We start from the raw sequence: 15,133 nt of genomic DNA, 5'->3' as shown, positions 1-15,133 counted from the left end.
TAGTATGAAAATACATTTATTTAAACTGAGTATGAAAATTGGTCAATGTGCAAGGAATGCATGGGATGGAATATTTAAACATAACTTAGCCTTAAAAATAATTTTACCCTAGATAACAGTCAGCTCAAAAGATGAAATTTTTAATTTCATCGTACAAAACAAGCACAAGAGCTCCTCCGGTTCCTCTAAGTACATTAGAGAAGGCACCTTTAAAGAAGGCAGCGCCACCTTCCTGCTTGGCAATCTTGCTCCAACAATCAATTGTACCCTTGTACATAAGATCACCCTTTGCACGTCCACTCTGCATCATCATACGCCTCCTGACTGTGTCAAATGGATAGGAGATGATTCCAGCAACAGTTGTAACTGTTTGAGCGATGGCCCAAGAGATTAAGATTGGTGTGTTCTTAGGGTCGGGCAACATTCCTTTAGCTGTGTCAAAGAATCCAAAGTAAGCAGCTCTGTAGATGATGATGCCTTGGACAGATACATTGAATCCTCTGTACAATCCAGCAAGTCCATCAGATCTGAAAATCTTAGCCAGACAGTTACCCAGTCCATTGAACTCACGTTCAGCGCCAGCCTTACCGATGTCAGCGGCTAGGCGAGTCCTGGCGAAATCGAGGGGGTACACAAAGCAAAGTGAAGTAGCACCAGCAGCACCACCAGAGGCAAGATTACCCAAGAAGTATCGCCCAAATTGTGTCCTCTTGTCAACTCCACCAAGGAAGACCTGTTTGTACTTATCCTTGAAGGCAAAGTTCAGAGCTTGAGTAGGGAAATACCTGATCACATTGGCCAAATTACCTCGCCAGAAACTCAGAAAACCTTGTTCCTTTGGTATTCTAACGAAGCAGTCAACCATACCTAGAATAAAAAGAAATTTCATTTTACAAAACAATTAACTAAGTAATACAAAAAGTAAAATTTAAAAAAATAAAAACTCCTAAATACATAACATGTATAAACAAGTTTTTCACCATTTCATATACTAAAAAAGAAATTGTGAGTGCTGTAACTCAGCTTTGTGGAAAAATCACGTAGTTCACAGTAAACCCAATTTAAAGTTAACATGCACACTGGGGAAATTTAAACCATTCCAAAGCTTATAAAGCATATCTTATTAAAATTATCCCGTGATTATCCTTTTAAAGTAACAGCAAAATATAAAATAGAATTAAAGTTCTAATTCTCTGCCTTGTTATTATATCTTATCTCAAAAGAGTTAGTACCCTTGGCATTCCATTACTTAATTTCATAATATAATTTCTGAATTTATAAATATATATACACCTACCCAATGGCATTACAAAGTTCTTGCAGTAATTTACACATAACATTTGAACATTTAGATAATCACTTTGATGAGCTCAATTTACACCAATAGTATTGTAAACCCATGTAATGTTTAGATTGTATTTGCAACAGTTACTGATATTTATTATCACACTGCTTAAAAATACCCTGACATATTTCAATCTCGAAACGAAACATGCAACGAGGAGTCTGATCTTTTTTTGGACAATTACTACAATGAATTTCAGGATTCTTAATTTTTATATTTTATTGTAATGATTATTTACAAAATGTGAAGGAAATAATTTGTGCGCCCATCCCCAATAAAATGCAAGAATATCACACATAATATTAGAATAAAAAATTATATGTTTTATTGAAGAAAAAAAAAATTATATATGTTTGTTATTATTAAAAGTATCTTGCTGAAAGACATTAGTGCTAGAGATTTGCCACAAGTATTTTATCAAACATGATTGGCGCTTTCATACGCTATGGACAGACTGTACGCCAATTGTGGTTGAATGAATTGTGAAAACGCTGAATAGAACAATGGGTAAAGCATGCTTTTGCATAATATGCGGCAAAAATAGGCATGGTAAAAAAGAAATCTAAATTTCGTGAACATTCGACATAAAATAGTGTAAATAGGAATCACGATGTGATTGTAAGCTATGTGAATGCAATTTTAAATCAAGTTTGTATTAGTAAGAAAAAGACATATTTTTTCACCCAGGAATTAAGACAAACTTTGTTTTGAAGAGGGGCTTTTCTTTTTCAGTAATAGTAAAAAAAATTTGTGAATAGTGTTAACATAGGTATGAAGCCAAGTATAAAAATTAGCCAAGCATTTCATTTCCTTTTATGACAGGAATGTCTCAACCATTTATATATTTTTTATTTTAAAAAAAAATAGGCTTTTTATTAAAAAAATTGTTCCAACTTAATTTATATTAATCCAAGCATCAGATATAAAATTCCATTTCACTGACATTCAAAAGTCTAACACGTTTTTAAAACATCATCAGGCTTGGATTATATAAACACTAAATTCAAAATTAAATCTAGACTAAAAATATAAATGACATTGACTTGCTCTGCAGCAAGTACTATAGTTTAGATATTTAATAAACAAATACTACCAAATATTAAACATCAACAAGAGTAATAAAATCTAATAATCATGCCTGTCTCAGTTTGACTTCTATCTTTAGTTTGGTTAGAGCCATAAAGAATTATAGCCAATTTATTGTTTATCAATTAAACCAATTGTTAATAAAATAAGTATTAAATGATTTTAGACCCATAAGCACTATTACAAAAAAAAGAAATCTATGGAGTAATAAACCAAATTGACTTCGAACATATTAGGTTTTTAATTGTTGCAACTAAGAAACATATTTTATTTAAAACTGATTGTATTTATCAAGAGTTTAACACTAGCGCTGAGCCAATTCTCAGAAAATGCGCTCAGTAAAAATTACTAAAAATGGGGACAAATCAAATTTACTTATAAAATTCATCTTACATCCAACCCAAGTATCAGAACAAAATTTGTTTTCATTAACTTTCAAAAGTCTAACATGTTTGAACATCATTTAAACCTGGTCACGATGTAAGACAGAAGTTAAGAAATTTAAAATGTCCACTCTGGATCTGCTGCCGTCTGGTCAATCAAATGTAAAAATGATAAAAGATAGTTTTATGCATTTTGATAAAATTACATTTCTATCAGATTTCAAATTTTCTATCTATATATAAATTTTTAATTTTCTAAATGTATGCGCAGATTGTTTTACAGCATGTTTTGAATTATTATTCATAAACTACTACAGAGTGCGTATCCAAATCTTTCAACAAAAAATAAGCACCTTTTAAGTACTTTTCAAGCACTCAAAAAAGATTTTTAAGCACTACATACATTAACATGCAAATTAATTTTCAAAGACTTTACATGATCATGATAAAATAGCTAGTTTCTGACAAAGAACTCTTTTCCTGGTTTTATTAGCCATTATAAAATGAGATTTTTCGATTCGATATCAGAGGGGGGAAAATGAAGCCTGAAATTGAGAATATCTTACAAAATGCAGTAGAGTTGCACATGAAAGTGCAATAATCTCACTGAACCCAGCTCAGTAGACGCACATGCGGACCCGCAAGTATTTCATCAAACATGTAAAATGAGTGGCTCTTGCATGCGGTGTGGACTGTCGGTACGCAATTGAATGAATTGAGTGGATGAATGAATTGTGAAAACGTTGACCAGAACAATGTGAAAAGTACGCTTTTGCATTATACGAGGCGAAAATCGAAATAGTAAAGAAAAAAACTCCTTTTCGAAAAGGGAAAATTAAGCACTCTCACCCTGTACTAATTTCTCTCTTATTCAGAATATATACACATAAAATGGTAGCAGATTATTAAATTAGTATTGATCAAATTCAGCTATTACAAGAAATTACATATTGATAAATTTTTACGGTGTAAGCGCCTTTTTCTGCGAGGAAGCACCCTGCCCTTTTTTTAATCCTAGGGAGAACTCGGTATTTTGTTATAACTAAATTTGACCCTTTACCCTCTTCCACTACTTTATTTTTCAAAAAGTAATTCTCACACATTATCAAAATAAGAGAAAAAATTGTAGTTTATAAAAAATAAATGAAATTATTAATTGATAAACAAATTGAAAGCTTTTTTCTATAATATAAACTGAAAATTATGAAGAAGAAAAATTTAAGCCTTTTTCAGGGGTGATTACGAGCTCAAGTCAAAATTCGGGAAAATTTCTTGCGCAAAAAAAGAAAAAAGTTTCAATCGAAAAAAATTTAAACAAGGTTCTTTCCTTTTTCTCAATATTTCTAAGTTTACTTAAAATATATTTAAATTTTTACACATACCTATGTGGACCTGGAGAAGTAATTGAAATTTAGAAACATGTCTTTCTTTCTTGAGTTTATGATTATAATAACTATTTACTGATAAAAAATGAATATTAATCTTGAATATAAGCTTAAAGTATCTGGCTCTCTCTCTCCCTTACAAATAATATAAACTGTTTTAAGATTTGAAAATTGAAACTTTTAAAACCTCTGATTGAAAAATTAACCTTTGAAAATCTGATTTCCGGAAACTTTTGTAATCAATGATTTTTTGATATGTCTGAACCTTCGATATCCGGTAACTTCCGGATCACGGTTAGCAAAAAATCCGGATTTTTCCGGAGCACAATCAGCCCCGGCCTTTTTTGAAAAAATAAAAATATTTTAATCACTTATAAGAGAACCCAATCCACCTGAAAAAGAAACACAGTTTCAACTTTACAACTAAATTATAGTATGCTTTTAAAGCCTGCCAATTAAATATAAGACTTTTGTAAATGATAGAATTGCACCAACTTGAATTTAAAGGCAGAGAACCATTAATTAAAAATAAAAAGAAAACAGGAAAGTGAACATTTCAATATAGTCGAACTAATTTTTATACTAATTTCAAAAAAATTTTATAACATGAAGATATTTGCGTAAATTAACATTTGAAATTTTACTCACCATATATACATAAACATATACAAAAACCTTATTTCTAAAATAAAAATGTGAAGTAAATCTGCCAATTTTCAGCAAAATATTATTTTCATAAATAATTTCAATAGTTGAACATGGTTAAACATCATACATCAGCACATATTTTTCAGTACAAAGACAATGCATGATAATTTTAGGCTAATTGATTTTTGCATGTAATTAAAAAGATACTTTAATAAATATAGCAGCAATAAACCTAATACAGTTAATAAACTAATTTTATAAGAAAATATCATTTTAATATAAAAGGTTTTCATTAAAAATAAAGGGGAAAAAACTCACTATGAGTTTTAAAATAAAATTTAAGGAGTAAATTTTATTTAAAGGAAAAAAACAAAAAAAAAATAGATTTCATACCATATGAGAAAAAAAATTAAAGAAATAACTGTCTTTTCTCAGCTGAATAATATTTTCATTTAGCTCAATAGTTGAACATGGTTTAACATCATTAAAGACAGAAATTTCAGTACAAATTTTAATTAAATAGGAACTATCCATAAAAAATATGTTCAAAGAAATTAAAAATTACAGTAACATTATTTAAAGTTTTTTGGAAGAGGCAATGCTAAATCTTAAAACCCAATTTAATATACTTCTAGCAAATGCATGAAGGGAAAGCAATGTTATAATTCATCCCTTTGGTGTTAAAATACAGGGTACAGGGTAATTCACAACTTAACAAAATTACTGTTGCAATTGTTTTTTCCAACAATAAATTTAAAGCATTATAATAACATTAATCGAAATGATAGGTATAACCAAAATCATACTCTGCATCTTTATAGTTATAGGTTTTAAATTTAAAAAACAGAGCAAAGAAAAAGTTAAAGCAATAAAAAAAGCTATAAAATACAAAAGCAAATAATTATCTTTTTCCTGCAGAATTATATTCTAAAGATACTTTTCTTGTTCATCAGAAAGTAAAAGAACAAGAGATTTTTCTGTTCTCATTTCGGAATAAAAAAAATTTGCCTGTGACTCGCTTGATTCAGCTAGAATTTTAAACTGATTAAATAAACAAAATAATTAATAAAAATTCTCAAACCACAGAAGTTTATAAGATAATCACTCTAGAAATTATGTTTTTTCGTTCATTTTTTTGAAAGATTATAAAATCATCAGATTATAAAAATCACAGTAATATGAATCACGATATTGAATTTTAAGAAGGCGAAAACACAAATCGTGATGCACGACTCTTAAAGCACATGAATATGAATCTCCATTAACTTTTAATCATGTGTAGATTACTTGAAATAAATCTTAAAAAAAACCACTACAGATAGTGACATTAGATGTTAAACTCATTAATATGAATCAAAATCATTTAAGATTCACTATCTACAAATTTTTAAATTACGTGAATAAGATTCAAAATGTGAACTTTAAAATCAGATTTATCTGAATAAAGATGTTTGATATCAAATTTTGTGAACATTAATCATGATATTAACAAATACAAGTGATGTCTCAACAGTGTTTTCATCATAGAAAAAAAATGGGTGAGAATTTCTCATCCTTTCTCAAAAACAGGGTGAGATTTCAGAAAGTTAAGTGAGATTTCTAAAAACTGAAAAAATACAAATAGACTTGAAGAAAAAAATTTCTCTCATTATAATGCATTTTTAACGTCTTCTATTTTTTAAAGCATTGAATATTCTTGATGCATCATCATAGAAGATTTTGCCTTTACTAGGTATTTGTCCATCTTACATTAGTGCATAAAAAATTTGAACGTCTTACATGAAAAAACCTTACCTGCGGTAAACACGTGGTTGCAGAGAAATGTGTTCTGAAAGGGGTTCCGTGGTTCGGAGGGGTTGTGCTCTGTTGTTCGAAAAAGTTCTGAACAATACTGGTAAATAGGGAATCTAGATAACGGGGCAAATGTTGAAAATAATGAAAGATCCAGGAAGAAAAGTGAAATGGATTTTATTCTAATTGGCGTAATTCGAAGCTTTTTTCAAAATGTGAGAAATTCGCGAATTTTGAAATTGATTTATAGAATACGCGAATTTCTCGCGGTAATCATTTTTTAATGCGAGAAAAGAAAAAAAATATGCGAGATTCTCGCGTTCTCGCGCAGTAGTGAAAACACTGTCTCAAATATTAAATATGTTGAAACCCAACAATCCTAAAATAAACAAATTGGCCTAATACTAGTCTTGACTCGCAGAGATGATCCTTATTTTCTAGGTTCTTTTATTAAAATAACTACCTTCTTTGATTTTAAGAGTCAAAATAAAAAAAAATAACTAATAATTCCAGATTTTCACTATTCTCTCATTTGCAGGAACGATGCAAGACATTTTCTTCCCAAATCAAGAGTTCAGGAAATCACATATTCCTTCAGCTAGTAAATTATAAAATAAAATTTACAGGCCAACAATTTGAATTCCTGCAAAATCTGACCAAAATTGCATTTTATATCCCATTATATCAGCAAAATATTGGTGGAATTACAATACAATAAAATTAGACTACTACTAAAAAAGTACTGTTCTAGTTCTAATTGAAAGAATCATAAGACACAGTAGATCCAAGTAAATGTTATACATAAAGAAAAATATTGTTAAGAATTAATATTATCTTAGTTTAGACACATTAAGAGACACAAGTAGGTCATTAATAGACACAGTCATATTTTTTTTACAAATAACACACCCCTCCCTTCCACAGGCAGGTAAAAAGATACTTTTTGAGCACATTATTAATTCGAAAAAGATTTGGAGGGATAACATTAATAGTTATAGATGCAAGCATTCAATCAAAAATAATTCTTTTTTTCCGTATCAGCTACTTTGACCTTGAGTACATTCAAATTAGATACCATTCATTTATGTACACGTGTCAATTTAACAGACACATGAATATTCGCATATCATATTAGTGTATATATAACAATTATAAAACATACATATCAATTGCATGCTAATAAAAGATAAAATTTTTAGAACCAAAATAATGATATATCTATAATTTTAACCCCTTTAACAACTTAGGCCTAACTTCGCGGGTTAAACAACCGCAAAAAAGAGGTTAGCTAACAAAAGAATTTTTATGAACGAAAAGTGACCGAAGTTATAAATACAATGCATTAACAGATAAACTTAACACTAAAGAATTAAACCAATATGGCGGAGGTCAAACTAATTAATATAAGTTAAGAAATAGATGTATACCTTTATACTGCATATCAGCAGTAATTTGTTTGGATGCATGTTGTACTTGCAGTAATAATTTTACTCGTTCAATTGGAGCTACAGCTGTTTTTGAAATAGCAGCAGCTACACCACCAGCAACAAAATCTTTAGCAAAAGAAACGGGATCAAACCCTTTGGAAGTAGACATGTTTCTGATAGAATGTTACACGCCGGTGATTCACGTGAAAGAAGGAAAGAGTGAAAGACGCTTAGCCGGTTTTATTTATGTAAACAAACTCGCCAAAAAAGCAACCCTAGATAAAAATATAAAGTTTATAAATATATTTAAATCAATCTTTATAAAACTTAAAGTTAATTTTAAGACTTCAAGTAAGATTAGTAATGAGAGTGAGGATTAATATGCAAAGGATAATTTGCATAATGGGATAAATTCAGTTTTATTCTGAATTATAGTGCTTGTCACATTGGCGATGATTTCACGAAATAAACATTGCCAATGGAATAACATTAAACTATTTTAAAGCTCGATCATAAAAAAATTTGTAAGCTGTTCTTGTAAATCAAAATATATTGGTTTGCTTGGCTTTGCAAAAAAATGAAAAAATTGAATTTTTATTAATAAACACATATGCATTTAAAGCAGAGATTAACTTTTGGCAATAAATCTCAAAATCTAGTAACCTGAAATAAAAGTTATCGATGCCATTTTCTTCAACTTAAAAAAGTTTTAAAATACTTGGAAAGACTGGCTGAGGAAAAGGACCATTCACACTGTATGCAAAAAATTTCCGGATACGAATTGGAGGGTGCTGCGATGTGACTTTATCTTGGTAATAAATATGTTTCCCCATCCGAATTCGCGTTTCCGAATTTTTCATGTGCAGAGAAAAGAATTTTATTACCTTAGTTTTGACTCATGATGTTTATTTGTGATGGGCTATTCCAGTTAAGAATTTTCATTACATACGATTCTCATATGCGATCGTACGTCAATGAGATTCGTGCATGCGCGTGCAGTTTATCTCATCACATGTAATTTCTAAACATTCGCATGCGCGCTTTTGGGAAGCATTCAACTGCCATGTGAAATGTTTCAGAAACTATTGCATGGCTAGTTTATCTAGAGTTAAATACTCATCTAGAGGTCGGGGGTTCGATTCCCAGCAGTGACAAGGAAGCATTTCGTGCTATCTTTTAATGCACATTTTAAACTTGTTGCTGTTGTTAATTTACGTCGCAATAGAGCTGCACAATGGGCTATTGGCGACGGTCTGGGAAACATCCCGGAGGATGATCCGAAGACATGCCATCACAATTTTGATCCCCGCTTCGGTAGCCCGACGACCTGCGCGCGAAGTCGAGCACTTTACGGCAGCACAGTTTAGCAAGGACCAATACCGCACACCCTCGGTCCCTACGCAGACTGATCCAAGTGGTCACCCAACCACACACTGACCGTAGCCAGTGATGCTTGACTTCGGTGATCTGCTGGGAACCGTGTCTGAACGATCAGTCCACTGCGGGACATTTTAAACTTAAACTTCAAGTATTAAACACTTACTTAAAATTTATTTATATTTTTATTGCCATCTATGATTTGAAAAATGAACCGTTTTAACCTTGCATTAACAATTGCTGTTAATTTTTCAGTTCAATAAAACGAAAAATACATTTAGCAATGACTTATTCTAGTAAAACACCCATATAGTAACCTATTGTGGCTTTATTCTTTATCTATCATATTTTTTAATCTAACCAATCCAGTTTCAACTAATCATTATTTGTAAAACTTTTTTTAAATGAATTTTTGTTACTACTTTGCTTACAATATTTTATATAAATTAATGTAATATAACACCACATGAACTTTAATGAGATATAGGATAGAGTTGAATTTAAGATATTTAAAACAATTATATTTTTGTCTCTGTTAGGCATTTTTAAATTTAAAAAAAAAAAAAAAAATTCCATCATGTATTGTACTTTCTGTTTGACTAAAAATGCAGGTTAATACTTTAAAAAAAAGTAAATAAAATTTATTTTCCTAATCACAAATAATCTGTTTTCAAATAAGAACATAATCTTATTAAAATAAAAAGGTCTTTCCCTAAGCGTGCACTTATAATAACTTGTAGAAAAAGTATAGTTATGATTATTTTGGGAAAGTTATAGTTGCGATTATTTAATCTTTCGTTTCACGATTTCAGAGTTACTTCTCCTTATCGTAAAGGATTTATTTTAAAACTCCTTTTTTCAATATTTTGCAACTTTTTTTTCTCTCAAAAAAGGCAAAATTATTTTAATTGTATAAAAAGTGAGTTTCATATATGATACTCTTTAAAGAAAGAAACGTTAATGTTTCATAATTATTACTAGATTGCAGCATCATTAGGAGCAATTTTTTCAATTTCAAAAAAACATAAGTTTTCAAACCCAAAATGGTAACTCTTCCCCTACTCCTCTTTGGCTAATGGGCTATACTGACAATGGTCTGGGATCATCCTTATTGATGATCAGAAAAAGAAATGGTGCATGTGCGACGTTTCCACATTTTTGAAAGTGGTAGTAATCACCTGGTCTTAAAGCCAAGATGATTACACAATAGTTCAAATAATGCCTCAATTTTGCATCTTCCAAAGAAAAAAAAAAGCAATCGAAAATAAGTTTTTTAAAGGTCAACCATTTCAAGATTTGTCACAGGGACTCTTTTCCCTAGGTATGCTTCTGCTCAGGGTCGGATTAAGCGTATGCGGGGCCCTATTCCATTCAAATTTTTGGGGCCCTTCGATTAAGTTGTTTTTTTCGTATATTTTTTATTTATTCAAATATAAAAGTATTTATATATCTTTTAATTTAAGAAAGCATATCCAAAATAAGAATAAATTAAATTTTACTTAATTTTGTTAAATTAGAAATAAAAAATAATCATAAAATTTTGAAAAAATTAAAATATATATTTGAAATTGATTTAAAAAGAAAATCATTTTCTTAATTTTTTAAAATTTATCTTCAAAAAATCCATTTTATGGGGGACCCTTATCACTACCTCTGCTCCCCAACTGCCTAAATGGGCATGGACTTTTCTGGTTCTGGAATCACAGGGGGAATTACATTACATTGAACAAGAGCATATAGAGATGAAAGTTCCTACACAAAAAATGTAACCTCGTGTTTAAAAGTTTTTTTATTTTCCAGTGCCACAGCTTTCTAAATTATTTGCTTAAAATTTAATATTTGCAAATGTTACTGGGATATTTTTGATTTCCAGGAACACTGCAAGAATTTTAGAAAAAAATCATAAATTCATAATTTTCATTTTTTTAAAAATTGAGATTATTGGGTCTTACCTTTCTGCGAAATAATATAATTTTCAATATCTTTCTTGTCATATCATTATATATCATACAAATTTCAAACTTGACAAAACCAATTCAAGCATGCCATTTCAAATGTGGGGTCATGCCGTTTTGAATCTCAAAAATCCATTTTTTTAAAATTGTATTTTTATTTTATGTATTGCAACATGTAACAAATATTTACTCAAAGTTCTAAGAGAAGAGCGAGGACAATAAAAATTCTCCTTTTTTAGAATCCACATGCCAAGTGCGGAAAATGAAGAGTTTTCTAGTTGTTTTGAAGTCAGTAGACATGATTTCTCAAAACGAATGCAGAGACATGTTGCATACTTTTTCAAGATGGAATTGACTAGAGTTTGAACAAAGGATTTCTTTTCGAGTATAACTTATTATATAGGACACAGTCTAAACCTTACCAAAAATAATTTTTTTGCTCCAATTCTATACGACTTTGCCAAAACAGTTTAACATCCATTTATTTTGAAAAAATTTCATCCTACCGCTAATCAATATTAACTAGAAGATGTATGCAAAATTTTACTAAATTCGATGTTTTAATTTCAAAGAAGTTTTGTCCAATATACTACTAAGGATATCTGTAAATTAGGTTCTGAAAAGATAAAATTTTGACTTAAATTCTATGAAATATTGTTTAATTGTTATATTAATGTTTAGCTAAGCTAAAATTTCTTTTATTATAGCAAAATATTAAAAAGAAGATAATGGCATGCTTTATTGCAAACGAATAATAAAATTTAGTATTTTTAATTTCAGAATTACTTTTTTTTATAACAGAAAGTTTTAACAGTTTCTTGCATAACTTTATTTCTGGAGCACTGAACAACTCATAATAGATTGAGATTATTATATAAAATTTTTAATAGCATTGTTCCAAAAAAAAAAAAAAACCTACATCAATTAGTTACTATTAATTTTAAAACAGAATTAACATGTTGCTCAACAGTTTTGTATACAAGTAGTTTAGTGAATGATCCCATAATTCTCCACTTTAAACCATAACATTTAAAGACACACAAAAATCAGGAAAAAAGCTAAAGATCAGAACAAAATATTTTTTTTTATCAGGAATATTAGGCCAACTACAAACCGTGTAACCTTTAACTTGTAAATTGCTTACCTAGATCCCATTGAAATTTAAAATGAAATAGTATCATATTCAAAAATTAAATCAAATATAATATTTTAATACTATTAAATTAGAATTTATGTAATAGTAATGTAATATAATATATGATATCAAGTCAAGAACATTAAAAATTACTGGGAGTGGCATAACTCATCCGTGTAGCTCAGAAAACTAGGGACACCGCATAAGTATAGGTTATTCTCGTTTGTTGTTGTCGTCTGACAAGTGCAGAAAAGTACAAGTTAAATGGGACCAAAGGCATGGAGCACAGCCCTGGTCACATCTCTGACTTTTTTGGAATAAAGGGTGTCATGGCAGCAGTTGAGGTCGATGTTGAAGAGGGTCGAGGCAACAGAGACACAGCTGAAGAGGTGCCTCGGATCCAGCCGAGCACCCGGGCATATTCTCATTTATTTTTATTTAACCTTTTTCTACACTACTACATGAGAATCATATACCAGTATCCAAAGGGAACTTAAGATTTTCCAATGAAATAACGAAAAACACTTAAGAAAAAAACAATTTATTAACAATAAAAAAACACAAATATTGAAAAATAAATTCTGTAACAAGTTTTCAACAACATACGCAAATAAAATATGTTCACTTTTCTTTTTAGAAAAGCGTTGAAATAGAAAAAAAAATTAAAAAAAAATAAACTTAAAACAATTCTTGAAGGAAATAATTTGTACATAGTGCCACAGAATATAAAAATGTGAGAATATTTGAATGAAAAGGTTCAAAATAAAACATGTCTCATTTTAATATATTTAAACATTTTAATATATGCACACAAATATTTTTATAATTACATGAAGAATAAAAATATTGACTAGTAAGTAGTTTCGCTTTTTAACAAAAACAGCACAAAATGAAAAATATCACCCATTGAATAACTTTTGACAGAATAATTGTACTATTATTACTTAAATAATTGTAGAGGTTACTTAATTAGTTATTGCAATATTTAATTCCAGTTACTAAGTGGTTATCATAAAATTGGCACAATTTTATAATAACCAATTAAGCATACCATGTTTTGGTGGTTTTTACTTTTTAGGTTACCGGGGACAGCTACAATTTGGAAAATAAGGTGAGCATATTTTAGTCAAGTAAGTTTTTAACACGTTAATCCTTCAAAATAATAGTAGCATGATTACTAAGAGAGTCATTATAAAAATGCCTATTTTTCATTTCAGATAATTACATAAAAATAAATATATATCTATTCATTTTTAATTTTTGGGTTAATTGTTAGCTCACATGTTTGATGAGTGCCAACATCTAGTTTAAAATAAACTATCTCTAAACACACTACAAATAGTTTAGTACCGCCATCTAGTATATAGATTGAGAAACAAACATGATTTCAGGCATAAGAAATAGATTGCTAGCCCAGAAATATCACAGACATGAGATAGAGGAAAGAAGCTTCGCCCTATTATTTTGATGCAAGCGAGAAAGAAGGGATAAGCATTGATTTTATTTTTTGCATACTTTATTACATCTTTGGAATAATTTATGGATATCATAATTTTTTACTTTTAATAATTATATAAAAAAATCTTGAGTTGTAAGATATAAAACTTTTACACTTTTTAAGGGATCTAATTTGTTCAAGAAAATGCTAAAAGTTTTATACCTTGAAATTTCAAACTTTTTTGGTTATTAATTATAATAAAAGTGTTTATCATGTGTTAGATTAAGAGTGCTAACCTAATATGCTTGATTAAATGTTAGACTTTCTAGTAAAAAATTACATCGTTTAAAAGGATGTTAAAAGGTTTATGCTTTACAATTTGAACTAATTCTTTAAATGAATTTTTTGACTTTATAATAAAAAGAGTCATTTTTGTCTTGTATTTTTAGATAAATAAGTTCCATAAAAGCTTGAAAAATTTATTAAATTCAAGTAAAATACACGAAATTAAAAATAACACTTTAATATAAACTTTGAACTAAAACTTTTAATCTGTCTTTTGAGTAACTTATAGGGACCACACTATCAAATCTATTGTAAAAAATTTAAGTTTATTTAGAGATAATGAGTTTTTGTATCTAACCTTGAAACTAAAATTATTGCCAGGAATAAATGATTAACATAGCCCATGTGCGTTCTTCAAACTGTGAATAGACAACTTGGTACTTAAAAATCTGATAATCAGATCAAAAGTTATTCAGAGTATAACGATTTTATTATGTGCACTAAAATATAAGTTTGACTAGGAAATTATATAAATTTACGGCATTTATACTTGATACATTGACAAGAAAGTCTTAGTTGATACAGTTATAGCAATAATGTTGCGGAAAATATAGAAACTTGGAAGAGTATTTATAAATATATAAAATAGACACAACAGTTCTTTTAACAGTGATAAAAAGTTTTAATATATATAATCATTACTTGCATAAAAAAATTATAGTTAATGTAATAAATATATATTACACACAAAAGTTTTTTTAAAAAAAAAACCCTGCTTAAGAGCATTTTTTTTTAAAGTTTACAAATTGTTTTGTATCTAATTAATTACTGATATTAAATTTTATGCCCAGATATATGCAAATTTTTTCACTTCAGTA

The 15,133-nt window shown here is 29.1% G+C and overlaps 1 protein-coding gene across 1 annotated transcript; it reads right to left on the bottom strand.

Moving 5' to 3' along the window:
• LOC107449083 (ADP/ATP translocase 3) lies at positions 1–8,267 on the bottom strand. The gene is made up of 2 exons (XM_016064509.5): positions 8,066–8,267; positions 1–867 (listed from the first exon to the last, which is right to left on the bottom strand). Exons 1-2 carry the CDS (start codon positions 8,232–8,234, stop codon positions 125–127), a joined length of 912 nt encoding a protein of 303 aa, XP_015919995.1. The 5' UTR covers positions 8,235–8,267; the 3' UTR covers positions 1–124.
• Between the last annotated feature and the right edge of the window lie 6,866 nt (positions 8,268–15,133).

Source organism: Parasteatoda tepidariorum, chromosome 4 (genome assembly GCF_982258835.1).
Source record: "Parasteatoda tepidariorum strain Cologne lab strain chromosome 4, Ptep-v5.0, whole genome shotgun sequence".
Classification (NCBI taxonomy): domain Eukaryota; kingdom Metazoa; phylum Arthropoda; class Arachnida; order Araneae; family Theridiidae; genus Parasteatoda; species Parasteatoda tepidariorum.
Note: the sequence above shows the minus strand (reverse complement) of the source record. Positions and strands in the feature narration are given on the sequence as shown.